Below are 12,430 nucleotides of genomic sequence, written 5' to 3'. Positions count from 1 at the left end.
ATTACTGAGAGACCAAATTACTAAAATTGTGGAGGCCTTACTCATGGATTTCCATAAAACAAAACCATTTTTGCATTCTTAAGCACTCGCAAGTGTCCTTAAGAGCTGCCAGAATGACAGCATAGAAGCTACATCCAGTTGTGTGGGTGAATAATGGGTACACGGAAACAAGATTCCTGGTACTGTCTTGCTGATGTGACTTCATTCTGATGGGGTAAGAGGCTGACATGTTATTTTATTCCCCTTGTCCTTTCATTCTCAGACAACAGAGAAGAGCTGAAAGTTTTGTCATGATGACATGCCTCTCTTGTGGGAATTCACAGAATTTGCTAATTCATTTTCAGCCAACGAGTTTGTCACTACCAGCCTGGGCTTGATTTGAGCATTGCATCAGAAATTAAAATCTCAATATTCCATTTGCAGCTTCTGGCCTTGAATGACCTTGAATAAACAAAGATATGGAGAAGCAGAATGAGCCTAACTGTAATTTGGTTCCCATTTGCAATGTGAGCTTGAAGACCTGTATACAAGCCTTTCTCCTCCTTTCCTTGAAAACGCAGCCATGGCTGAAATATTGCATGACTATATGTAACATCCCAGCAAATGTTTATGGACATCCTGAACAGTGATTAAAGTAAGATTGTGGTAAAAATGGATTGCAATTGAAAGATACTGTGTTCAAGGTACTGAAACTGCCCAAATGTAGCTGTAAATGGAATGATGTGTTAGTTTCCTATATAGTTTGTGTCCGTGATGGACATATCAAAGTGAGGGCCCTTCCACACCAGTGTGTTGCAGTAATTTATTGTCATCATGTATCTGCTGAGCCTTGGTAACTGAACTTCTTTACACTGTACTATTGGCAGATATGATCTAATTCCAGCTTTTTTTAACTTACAGGCTTGATTTGACTTACCTTACAGGCAGATGGATGGTTACTCAGCAGAGCTAGTATTCTTTAGCACATTAAACAAACCAAATCTGATCAAATATATAAGTAGATATTATTATACCTTTTTTAAGTTAAATTTTTCAGTGGTGTGAGTTCTTCCAAAGAACAAATTGGATGTATTCCTGACCATGTATTGTTGCCAGAGCAGGAAAAGGCTGAGTGAACATATGTCCAAAGTACCTTTAGTGTGTTGCAGGTACAGGAGTAGAAAGAGTCCATGTGCATAATGTCAGTGACCTTGGCTCTGCTTGAGTATTTGCCCACACACAGACCTCAAAGAGAAATTCTTGTAGGGAACAAGGTCTGGAAACTATTTTACTTTGTGGCTCAAGTAGGATTAGCAGCACTTAAATGTGCAAGAAATTTAGGTTCTACTTCTGCCAGCGTAGCAGCTACAAACATAACTGCAGCTAGAGAAGTGACCTGAACAAATAGCACCTTTGCTGAGAGAGCAAATATTTGTGTTCAGTTTCTCAGTTCCTTTTTAAGTAATCATGACAAATCTGGCTTAATGTCATTTTGCTTTAGGCCCTCATTTGAGGAGTGGAGGTGATGAGCCTGGCAACCCAGCACTTTCCTTAGTCCCTGGAGAAACGGGCTGGACAGGGATCATTCTAGAGCTGCCCACTCCTCCCCACTAAGGGGAGGAAGACGAGAGTGCCCAGGCTCCGCAGGTGATTCGATGAGAAGCCTATCCTTGAGAAATGAAATGAAAAATTCAGCTCTTTTGATAAGATCAGTACGGTGAACTTTAAGATTAGGAGCTGGCCAAGCACCTGTATACCTTTTGCAACATCCTAAATATTGATTCTGCCCATCTGGCAATATACAGGTTATTATTTTGTTTTCTGTTTTCACTGTCCACACAGAGAATTGATTCTCCTTCTACTTAATTTCTGTTTGTGTCATAGGGAAAATCCAAATAACCCAGCAGCTGCTCAGGTTGTAATTGAATGTCACTACCAACAAACAGAAAGGTTCACCTCAGCTCCATCATAATTGGTTTTAAAATGTAATGAGTCAGTGTATCTATGTATCCTAAGCAATCACAGAAATATCTGCTATATACACAGTTTCTTGAGCAACTACAGAGGACCCAAGGAGGGTTGCACCCACTGTGCAGAGTGTTAAACAAATGCCAGTGAGAAAGCTCTCTGTGGTGAGGTAGTTGGCAAACTCCTTTTCTTTGTAAAGCACAGCCTTCCTGTAACTGAACTTGTTTATGAGTCAGTTCCAAAAAAATTCCTTCTTAAAAAAAAATTCAGAGGGAAAAAAGAGACTTTTAATTGTTGAAGCACCCTATTTTGACATTTTTAGAAGTTTCATTTTTCTTCCTTGAACATGTGCTGCCTGCGATCTCTTTTAACTTGTGAAAAAAGAAAAAACTGTATAAAATTAATATGAAAACATAGATGTTTCTTTCATTTTAGAATATCACTTAACAATTTTATTAATTTTAAGTTATTTCTAAGCTGTGATTTTATAATTTGTAGCAGAAAATTGCTATGGGAAGGGGAAAAAGTTTATTTGTTTTTTCTAAATATTTGCAATGCTTCATTAAAGACCTGGTGGTACAAATAACTCAGTAAAACACATAGTTGGGATTACACATGCATGCACAAAATCTTCAGGTGACACTCAACCTGTGCCATATTACTTGTACCTCAATAATATTAAGACTGAGGATGGAAGAAGAAGATTTAAAAAAAAAGAAAGAAAAGACTAATGGGGAAGAATTAAAAGGAAAAAGAAGAAAAAATAAAGCAGATCTATGAAGGAGATGGAAAAGAGAGGGATGTGAGACAAGGGAAAGATAAGAGAGATGAAAGGAAGTAGATGAAAGAGCAAGCCTCACATTGCAATTGCATAGGGGTCGTGGGGGAGGAACTAATAACCAATTTCTGGAAAATGCATTAAATCTGAGCTGCTGAGCATAACTTCAGCAGCATCCACGGGATGATGAAAACATAGGACAAAGAAATGAGGCATCCTGATCCATCAGTCTTTGCCTGCTACAGCTGCTCCAGACCCATGATTCTTTCTAGGAAGAAAACTTGTCCTGGTTATTTCTACTTCTGAGAGAGAAAAAGGGCTCATTTATAGGTACTGCATTTCATATCTGCTTAAATTGCCAAAAGGAAGCTGTATATTATATATTATGTAATCATATTTGCTAAATAAAAAACCCCACCAGCTGTCAATCTCACCACCCCAGCATTTAAGTGTTCACAGAAATCCTCACCAAAATTGTCTTGTGTAGGAATGAATATATTTGAGCCCTCCCTGCGCTCTCTTTTCACTTTGCACATAGAGACAAACACATGCACATCCTGTCTCCAATTATATAGAGCTTCATCATCTAATGTCAAAGGCCTCATTGAGGGGTTTCACAACTGCAGATACTAACAGCTAATTTCAGTTTTCAGTGGAACTGCTGACTTTGCTCTCACGTCCCATCAGGGTCAAAGGTTTTCCATGCTAGATGTCTCCTACCATGGTAGATCAGTGTAACAAATGCAGTTGTTCTCTAATGTTAAAATATCTTATTTATTGAACATTTGGAAGACAGGGACATTGCTCAGACCTTTTGCCCCACCATAAAATGAATCTGTAGAATCAGAATACCATGACCTGCTAGTAATAATTGTTGTATAACTAGTTGTGGTTTTTACCAAAGAGTAAAGCAAAATATACTGTGAGCATATCTAGTTTTAACCTGACAGTGGAAAGGTTAAAAACCCCGTGTTCTGTCAAACATAGTTTGATATTAGAGATATCAGTCATTTTTAAGAAAAGTCTTAAAGAAATGCTTGTTTTCAAAGTGATTTTCAAATATATTGAAAAAGCTAATTTAATCTACAGTTTGTATTTTCTAAATGCCTTTTCATTTCCATGCATATGCAGAAGATAGAAAGATCACTAAATAACTACACTCATCCAGTATGAGAAATATCCTGTTTCCTCTTCACAAACCAGTGCAATTCAGGGACAATTTTTATGTGTTTTTAGGAGATGTGTAAGTCAAGTTGTCTGACTTGTATACTCCTCTCTCACTACTGCACTTTATGCTACACTGTGCTCTGGGATTGTTCCTCACTTTGGACTCTCTTAAGTATGTTGTCATATAATTTCTGCAGGTATTTTAATAGACTTGGTGAGCATTTTACTTCTCTGACAGGACAGTTTAGCCTTTGCAGCTGTGCAAAATCCCTCTGTTTTCTATTTCCTCTCTGCTAAGGTCCCAGATAAACTTCTTGGACCTTCTTAACTGTCCGCTGTGAGGCAGCTGCGAGTCCTTCCAAGAGCTGGCACAGTCGGTGCAAGATGAAAGTGTACCAAAGGCAATGTTGCAGTTTACCTGCATAAAGAAGTAGAATGGATTCTGAAGAGCTGTAGGGAGAAATAAAGATTTTCCTGGGGTATCCAGAGCTACTGGGTTCACAGCATATGGGTTATAAATCACAGTAATGAGATGATGTATTTTTTAATAGTCCCACTTTTTATCATAGAATATTTGGGATTCCTCTCACAGATCCTGAAAAACAGTGAAGGGTAAATTGCTTGTTCAGGGGCTTGACATAGTCATTCAGCCATGAAAAATCCAGGAAGAAAGAACTTTTAGGAATTTCATAGACTGTTTGAAGCACGTCACACGGAGCTGAGTCTGGACACAATGTCTTATCACTGACTTAATCTTTTTTTGCTCACAGTCACTTGTTAATTTTGATATGAAAAGATAGAGTTATTTAACTGAATTATTCATTTAAGTTCTAGAATGACTGAAAGTGACCCTGCTTTAAGACTTCACAGCATCATCCAGCATGTTTTTGCATTTATTGCTTTAATTGGGTGAGGGAAGAGGAACTTGCGGCTCTCTGGGGGAAAAGGGATAAGGCGGCTCAGAAACACTTGCAAGGAGCAAAATGACCCTGGCTGGCTCAGGAGAGGCTGCTGTGGGGAACCAAAGCCTTTCAGGGTGATCACCACAGTATTGCTCAGGCAACCTGTGTTTTGTGGATGATTTTCAGCTGCCAAAAGCTGGGAGGTAGGAGTCAGTGTGCCAAGACCAAGATGATCCCTGACAGCTTCTGTGGTCCCCTGCAATATATTTTATTTTATTCTTTTTCCAAGATGGGACCTGAGGGACACAGCCAGCTTCCTCTCCCTGATTTATTAGGCTGTGTGCCTGGCTACTCTCTCTGAAAACTGATGCCTGATTTCATAGTCCTGCTGTCTGGAACTATGCTGTATAAAAGTGGAAAGCCTGGATGAAAGCAAAAGAACAGGAATTCCTCAGTCCTGATTTTCAGGGAGTGATTTGTTTTAAGGGTGGTTTGAAGTGTTTTTTGAAGAGTAACATGAGCTAAGTAAAAGGCTGGAATTCTTCAATATTTGTTAGTGTAATATATAAGAAAAGTATGTTTGTGTTTGAAAAGCCAAACAAATTGTCTCTCTTGGGCACAACTTAATATGACTAATGAATTCTCTAACTTATGAAAAGGGCAGATGAAGATATTAAAAATAAAATAGAAGAAAAGAAGCAGAGAACTACACCATACCACAGTAAAAAAACCCCCATACTCTAAAGCCATTTTAATTTCTGGCTGCTATGTCTGAAAATGACATAGCAGAGCAAAAAAAAAAAAATGTACAGAGAAGAGTGAAAAGGATCATGAAAGTTTTGGAATAACTTTGCCATAATAAAATACTAATCAGATTGATTCCTTGGTTTGGAAAAGGGAGGACTAAGGGAGGGATGTGTTCTACACAATTATAAATGATATAGATGTAGTGAGTAGGGCTCAATGATCCATTATTTTTCACAACCAAAGAACTAGAGGCACCTAATTTAATTATCAGGCATCCTGATAAACAAACAAAAAGGAAATTCTTTTTCAAATAAAGCATAATTAAATCGTAAGGTGCACTGGCACAGGATGCAGTAGAGGCTATCAGTATAAATGGGCTCAGAGAAGATTAGATAAATCCATAGAGGATAGATCCATTGGTGGCTATTAAAAATTACAGTCTAGATTAAACTTCTATCTCAGGAAGTCCCTTAAGTGCTGGTTGCAGGAGGTTGGAAAGGTATTTTAGGCAATCTATGCATTTGCCCTGCTTCTAGCAATATCCTTTTGGGCCACTGTGCAAGCCACCATACTGGGACGAAAAGATCTCTGCTGAATTCTTCAGGAACACTCCTATGTGTGTGTGTGTGTTTGTGAGAAAAATTAGAACAAGGAAAAAGGAGGCTGTGATGAGAAAAGCAAAAACAACTTAATTAAACAATGACTTCCTCTTACTGTTAATACTTCTCACACAGGCCTCTTGCAAAGGAAAACCTCAATAACCCTAAATCTGCTACTATCAGCTTTAATTTTTATTTCAGTCAGAGTTTTCTCAGCCCTGCTGTCCTTCTGTGTATTTGTTCCTTATCAGCATGCTGTGAGAACAATGCATGAGAATATTGTATTTGACAATACTGCCACCTGGGCTACATCTGTAGTAAATTAAACAGTGCCAGGACAATGCCCAACAAATACAAATTTGATTGTTTGTAATGCTGCTCAGACAGGTTCCTGTCTTAGTTTTAAACTTGGCCAACAAATTTCCTCTGTCCCAAATAATTCCCAGGCTTTACTAGGGAATTAGCATGGGCAAGGGACCATTCCCCGTCACAGTTTGGATGGATCCAACCTGTTTTTGAAGATATGGCTATAGCATGCCAGTTGGCATCATGGCTGGAGGAGGAGCCTTTGCCATGCCTACTTTACTTTATAGATGTAATAAAGATTGGATGTAGCCTCTTGAGGATTGGGTGAGGAAAGGAGTAGGTTTGCCAGAAGTGTTTTTAGCCTCCTGGGCAAGGTCCAAACCAATCCAATTAGCTGTCTCCCAGGAGGGGTGAGGAGTCCATAACATCTCCCAGGCATGCAGACATTTGGTTGTTACCTCGAGGTCAGGACCAGTTCTCAGTTCTCTGTTCTCATGATATACACTGAGCAGCCTGGGGATGTCTTTGGCCAGGGTCAAAGGCCCCCTGCATGAAGTGCTTTGATTGCGTAGCAGGATTTGAGGTACAGGAGATTTCTCTTCTAGATCTCTAAGTTTTCCTAGTCTGGGAGAGGTGATTTTGTTTTCTCAGATTATGGAGTGATGTGGTGAGTGCCCCATATTCATCATCTGGACACATTCTATGATCTGTCATTATGTGATTGAATGAAATTCCAGCTGCAGTTTAAATTGGACATTTTTAGGCCTGTGTTTTCTCTCATTTGTTGTCACACTTATAATACCAGGCACTATATAAAAACTGAAAAACAGAAGCTGCCATAGGGAGCTTGAACACAGTGAAAAAAATTGGTGTGAGGTCCAGAGCAGGCCAATAATAAATAAAGCAAAATCCTATGAACTAAGTTCAGTATCAGTTCTAGTTCAGTCTTACTCTTATATTCTGATGGAGAAGGCAGTTAATTGATTATAAGTCTTGCTGATGTGAACCTTTTAAAGTATGTGAGCAACAAGTCCACTGACACTGGGGCCTATTTAGTGGATGAATAGGTTATAAAAGAAGTACAATTAGGAGATGGAAATGGCATGCCTGGTTGTTAAGGGTAGAATGACTGCATAAAAAATGAGGGCCAACAGAGAGGCAAGACTTTTCAGGTGAGGAAAGAGGATTTAAACTGATAGATCAGGTTCAAAGAGTATACTGAGAAGTTAAAGCTGAGATGAAAAAATTTGAAGGGTGGGCAAAGTTCATTCATCCCTGCCACAGCACATAGCCTTGACCAGATTTGGCCCATGCCAAACAGTGCTTTCCTAGAGAACATCTCCTTAGCAGGGTATGGAACAGAACAAGCTGGGGCACACTCCTGACAGACATCCAGCCTTTTCTTAGGACAAAAGCTGTGCCATGCCAGCTTCATCTTGGGCACTGGTCTGTGTCATTTCCCACTGTACATGTAGTAGCTTCAGGGTTGAACGAGCCATCTGGATCTGTCAAGCTGATTCCAACTCAACAATATCTCCTGACATTTCCAAGCTTAAGTCTGGAGAACTTCAGCTGTGAAAGGTTCCTATCACAGTTTTGAGTGTCATCTGTGCAGTGTTGCACTGGAATGAATGACAGATACATCGCATATCTAAAAAGGAAAATGAGATACTACATGTAAATGATAGTTTGTGCTCTCCTACTTATGCAGATCACAGCATCATTTTACTATACATTGAGCTTTCACAGAAGCAAATATCTCTGCACTTTTAGAGACTTTCATTTTTTGTCAATATTTTGATCCCTGTTGAGAGTGGTTTTTCTTGCTACATTTTAGCTTCAGCTTCAGAGCAAAAGTCTTGCTTTGTATTTAGACCTGTCTGTGGTGCAGTATATACTGATAAGTGTCCCTTGTGTGAGAACTGTGTTCCACACATTGTTTAAAAACTTATATTATAAATCATCCTATTTTCATAATCTCTTTGTTTGCAATTCATTGCCCATTGAAGCACTCCATGCTAACACCATTTTCTTCTATGTCCACTGGTGTAGAATGTTCTACCAGTAGGTAGCAAAGGGCAAGCTGAGATCCCATAGATCTGTGAGATAGAGAAGGTGAATGACATGACATGAATGCACTCATCCTCTGACACTTGCATTTCAGCATGAGTGAAAGTGCTGTGATCACCTGCCTGTCTCCATTACTATGAGATATGAACACGAATGCTGTGTGTTCATGAATGAAGGCCGTGCTTTTCATTTCTGTGGTCAATAATACAAATGGTAATTTCTAGGAAAAATTTAAACTGAAGAAACAAAGGCTGTGTATGTCTGTTGCTGAAGGAATAATATGAGTTTGGAGTACAGATCAACCTCATACAAAGATTATCTGTGTAATCCTGTAAGAGCCACCAAGACTCTAGATTAATTTATGCTTCATAAGTACAGAACACAAAAATTGAATCTCTTCAAGGGCTGAAATGACAAAAGCCTTTTGAAAGACAACATAAACAGTGAAATAGTGATGTGAATAGGTATAGTGATACAATATAAAGAAATAAAAAGTCCTCATAATTAGAAAGTAAACTAATCACTAAGACCTACTCATACCCCTCATACAGATTCATAAATCTAACGGAATGACAAAGGAATTCTAATTTCCTTTGAAATATCTGCAAGACCCTATTCATAACAGAATACAGCATTTCTGTAGGAAGGACATTTAATCTCTTTGTGCTCTCTGTAGGCTCTTCTAGACAACAGGCTCACTGACACTAACAAATGTAGTATAGCTACAAGAGAGAAATTAATTCTAATCTTAATTCTAATGGGAAATTGAGACAGAAAGAGATTAAGTGGACTGTCCAAATTTGCACAGGAACGCTTACAGCAAAGTCAGAATCTGACTTACGGATCTCATTGCATGACCTTTCCCTTCAATTTTGAAAAAGAAATTTCTTTTCTTTTTTTTTTCTCAAACACTTCAGACCCACAAATTTTTAGTCTTGATTAGCCTACTCCTAACAGTCTAGTTTTGGGCAGACTTGTTTTATGATGCTGATTTCTTGCAAGGGAAAATAAAGTTATGCATTCATTCCATAAGTGTTTCTGAATATATGTGCAAGATAGACCTTTGGAATAAATTAATAGCTTTTTCAAAAATACAAAACTATCTTCTTTATTTTGAAGTTAGCAGTGAGATCTCCTAGTTACTTGCAAGAATGTAAAGGATCCTTCTGAATATTTTTGTTATAACTTTCATTTGATTCCTTACTCTTGTGCAGCCACATTAGAGGACAAGCGTATGAGTTATACAATACAGGCAGATCATGTGAGCAAAGTCTCCATGGAAACTGCCTAATTTGTGCTTTTATTTAATTAGAGTTGTCCATTACCTCTCCAAATGAAGTTTAATTTAAATTCATATGCCAGTCATTTTTTAAATTGTGTATGACTTTTCATCCGTCACTTACTGAAATCTCTTGTAGACTGTATTTTAGCAGACTGAGTTTTTTTAACAATTGAGTTTATAAACAAGATGTTTATTTGACAGCTTGGCTTATCCAACATTCTTAACATCCTTGGAACTAATTTTCTATGCAGTATCTGTGCTATACAACTTGTTGTTATCAATTAGATATTCTTAACCTCAGAAATTGTCAAAACCTCGGAACAATTGCTTGAGAGATTCACATGAGAATATTCACTCATTTTGCTTGCTGTGAGATAATTGGGAAAAAATCGGAATACAAATTGAAGTGTAACCAAGACCAAGAAATATGCAAAATGCATGTGTTTGTTAAATGGAGCATTGAAACAAGCAAAACTGTGTGTCTATTGTAAGCTGCACCACAAAAACCATCTGGTCTCATTGAGGTACTCCTAAGAAAAGTCTGAGCTGGTTCAACCTTACAGAAATGTCTGCCTGAGGGTATGATAGTATGAACTGATGTGAGTTATTTGGAAGTCATCAGTCGTCGGCAGTGCATCAGAAAAACACGGTCGGCAATACCTGATTTTATCTTTCTTTTGAGAGCTGCTGGTTGAATGTACAGTGAGAGGACATGGAGTACTCCATTATTTCCCTGTTCTTCTGGGGTGTCTGTGCTTGTAACATACACAGACGGTAAGAAAGAGAACAGTGGAAGGCTGTGTATACTTGATAATTTCCACCCACCTGAGACACCAGCAAATATGGAGGATAGGGGAAAAACATAAAAAACATTTAAAAGGTAGCACTGATAAATAAATGAAACATATTAATGAGATATTTTGTATCATAATCCATGTATTCTGAAGCCAATCTTGCATCTCATGGAATTGTTACTGACCCAGTTTTCCATTTGCTGCACCATTACAGAAATATCTAGACTACTTGCCCGGGCCAAAAGTAGTTTATGTGCCAGCATGACAAGAGGGCAATGCAGAGGTAACAAACTGCAACTCTGAAAGGGATGTAAGCAGGGTAGCTCAGAGCTGCACTCAAGCCATTCAGGTGGTTTCTGCATTCATGCAGCATATACATACCACCCAAGTTTAAATACTTTTTCATAATTACACAAGTTATCTCTAGCACAAAAGTAAATGTTATTGATAAGAAAAAGTCATCATCACAGCATTATCATAGTTCATAATGGCAGAATAGAAATGTTTGTGAATAAAAGGTAATAAAAGTGGCCTAAGAATAATGTGTGGGAAGTGCTAGATGTGCATCTGGGGGACCAACAATAAGGATTCTTCTGGAATAATTACATGAAGGCAAAAACGCAATACAATTCAACATCACTAAGTTGGAAAGAACAATGTAAAAGAAGTTACAAAAATGGCATTTATGAATATTATGACACTAATTATTTGAAAATGTCTAGCAAAATTAAAATAATAAAAACAATTAATCCTGTTGCTAATAGAAGAACACTTGAGAAACTGTCAAAGGGATAGATACTGCAGATAATAGCAGCTCAGCAGCTTCACATTAACAGAGGTCCTGAATGGTAATAGGTATCACTGAGTGGATTTGAAAACTAGTGGAGAGTTATGTCTGGATATAGAAAAATATCAGCGTTATTAAATAGCTACTTTGTTTCTGTCTTTTCAGAAGAAGAGGGTGGCGATCTGCTCAAGTCGGGCTTCAGTTTTCCAGGGACGCCAGAGGAGGAGCTAGGTACAGATCCCATCTCTCAGATACCTGGTACTGCTCGTGCACCCCAAGGCTGGGCGCAGCCGCGGGGCTGGGCGCAGGAGGCTGCTCTGGGGCACAGCCTCCCCCCTGCCACGGAGCCTGCAGCAGGCACGGCACCACGTGGTGTCAGTGACAGTGGCCAAAAAACTCTCAGTCCAATCCTTCTGGGCATTTTTCACCTGCTCTATAAGGTTAGAGAATACAAAGTAAAAAACATCGGATTTGGGTAACAGTCAGGCAACTGAGAATTCAAAAGAAGGTGTTCAAGGAATTTGCCAACCTTCCTTCTTTTGTCATTTTCTCTTTTTCTTACCCCTTAGAGAACAGCCTAAATGCACACAGTTTTGAATGTTACCTTCTCAATTTGAAAAAATAACAGAAGCAAGAAGAAATCACAAACTCTTAAAGCCCATGAGTGAAATCTTGATACTTCTGTTTTACAAAGCTAGAACTAAAATGCCCCACTGGCTTCAGTTTTTTACATTTAGATTGTGAAAACATGAGTTTCTGTTCCTGGAATTTCATACTCACATTGTCACTGGTTTATGTGAAATCCAACAAAATTTTGATTTACATGCAATTACTTTATGTGGTTATTTTTAGAAAAGCAATATGGGAAGTGGTTTCTATGTGTTTGCTACTTAAAGCTGACTTTATTCAACATGAGCTTACTTACATTTCAGAAGTCAGTGTAAAGTAATTTTTCTCTTTTTGTGAATATGCTCATGTTAATATATTGCAACAGTTTATTTTTTTATTTTAGGATATTGTTTTAGTTGACAAGAATATTATGAACTCTTTC

General features: G+C 38.3%; 1 protein-coding gene across 10 annotated transcripts in view; it reads left to right on the top strand.

The window, feature by feature from the left end:
- Positions 1 to 12,430, top strand: part of DLGAP2 (DLG associated protein 2) — a 342,864-nt gene that overhangs the window by 225,636 nt on the left and 104,798 nt on the right. For 6 of the 10 annotated variants that reach the window (XM_008637654.2, XM_017739294.1, XM_017739303.1 and 3 more), the window contains one exon: positions 11,545 to 11,610. The exons of the other annotated variants lie outside the window; for them this stretch is intronic. In XM_008637654.2, coding sequence (XP_008635876.2) covers positions 11,545 to 11,610 — 66 coding nt within the window. The remainder of the gene's footprint in view (positions 1 to 11,544; positions 11,611 to 12,430) is intronic. 10 annotated transcript variants of the gene reach the window in all.

Source organism: Corvus brachyrhynchos, unplaced genomic scaffold, assembly GCF_000691975.1.
Source record: "Corvus brachyrhynchos isolate BGI_N302 unplaced genomic scaffold, ASM69197v1 scaffold136, whole genome shotgun sequence".
NCBI classification, from domain to species: domain Eukaryota; kingdom Metazoa; phylum Chordata; class Aves; order Passeriformes; family Corvidae; genus Corvus; species Corvus brachyrhynchos.
This window is presented reverse-complemented; position numbering and strand designations above follow the sequence as displayed.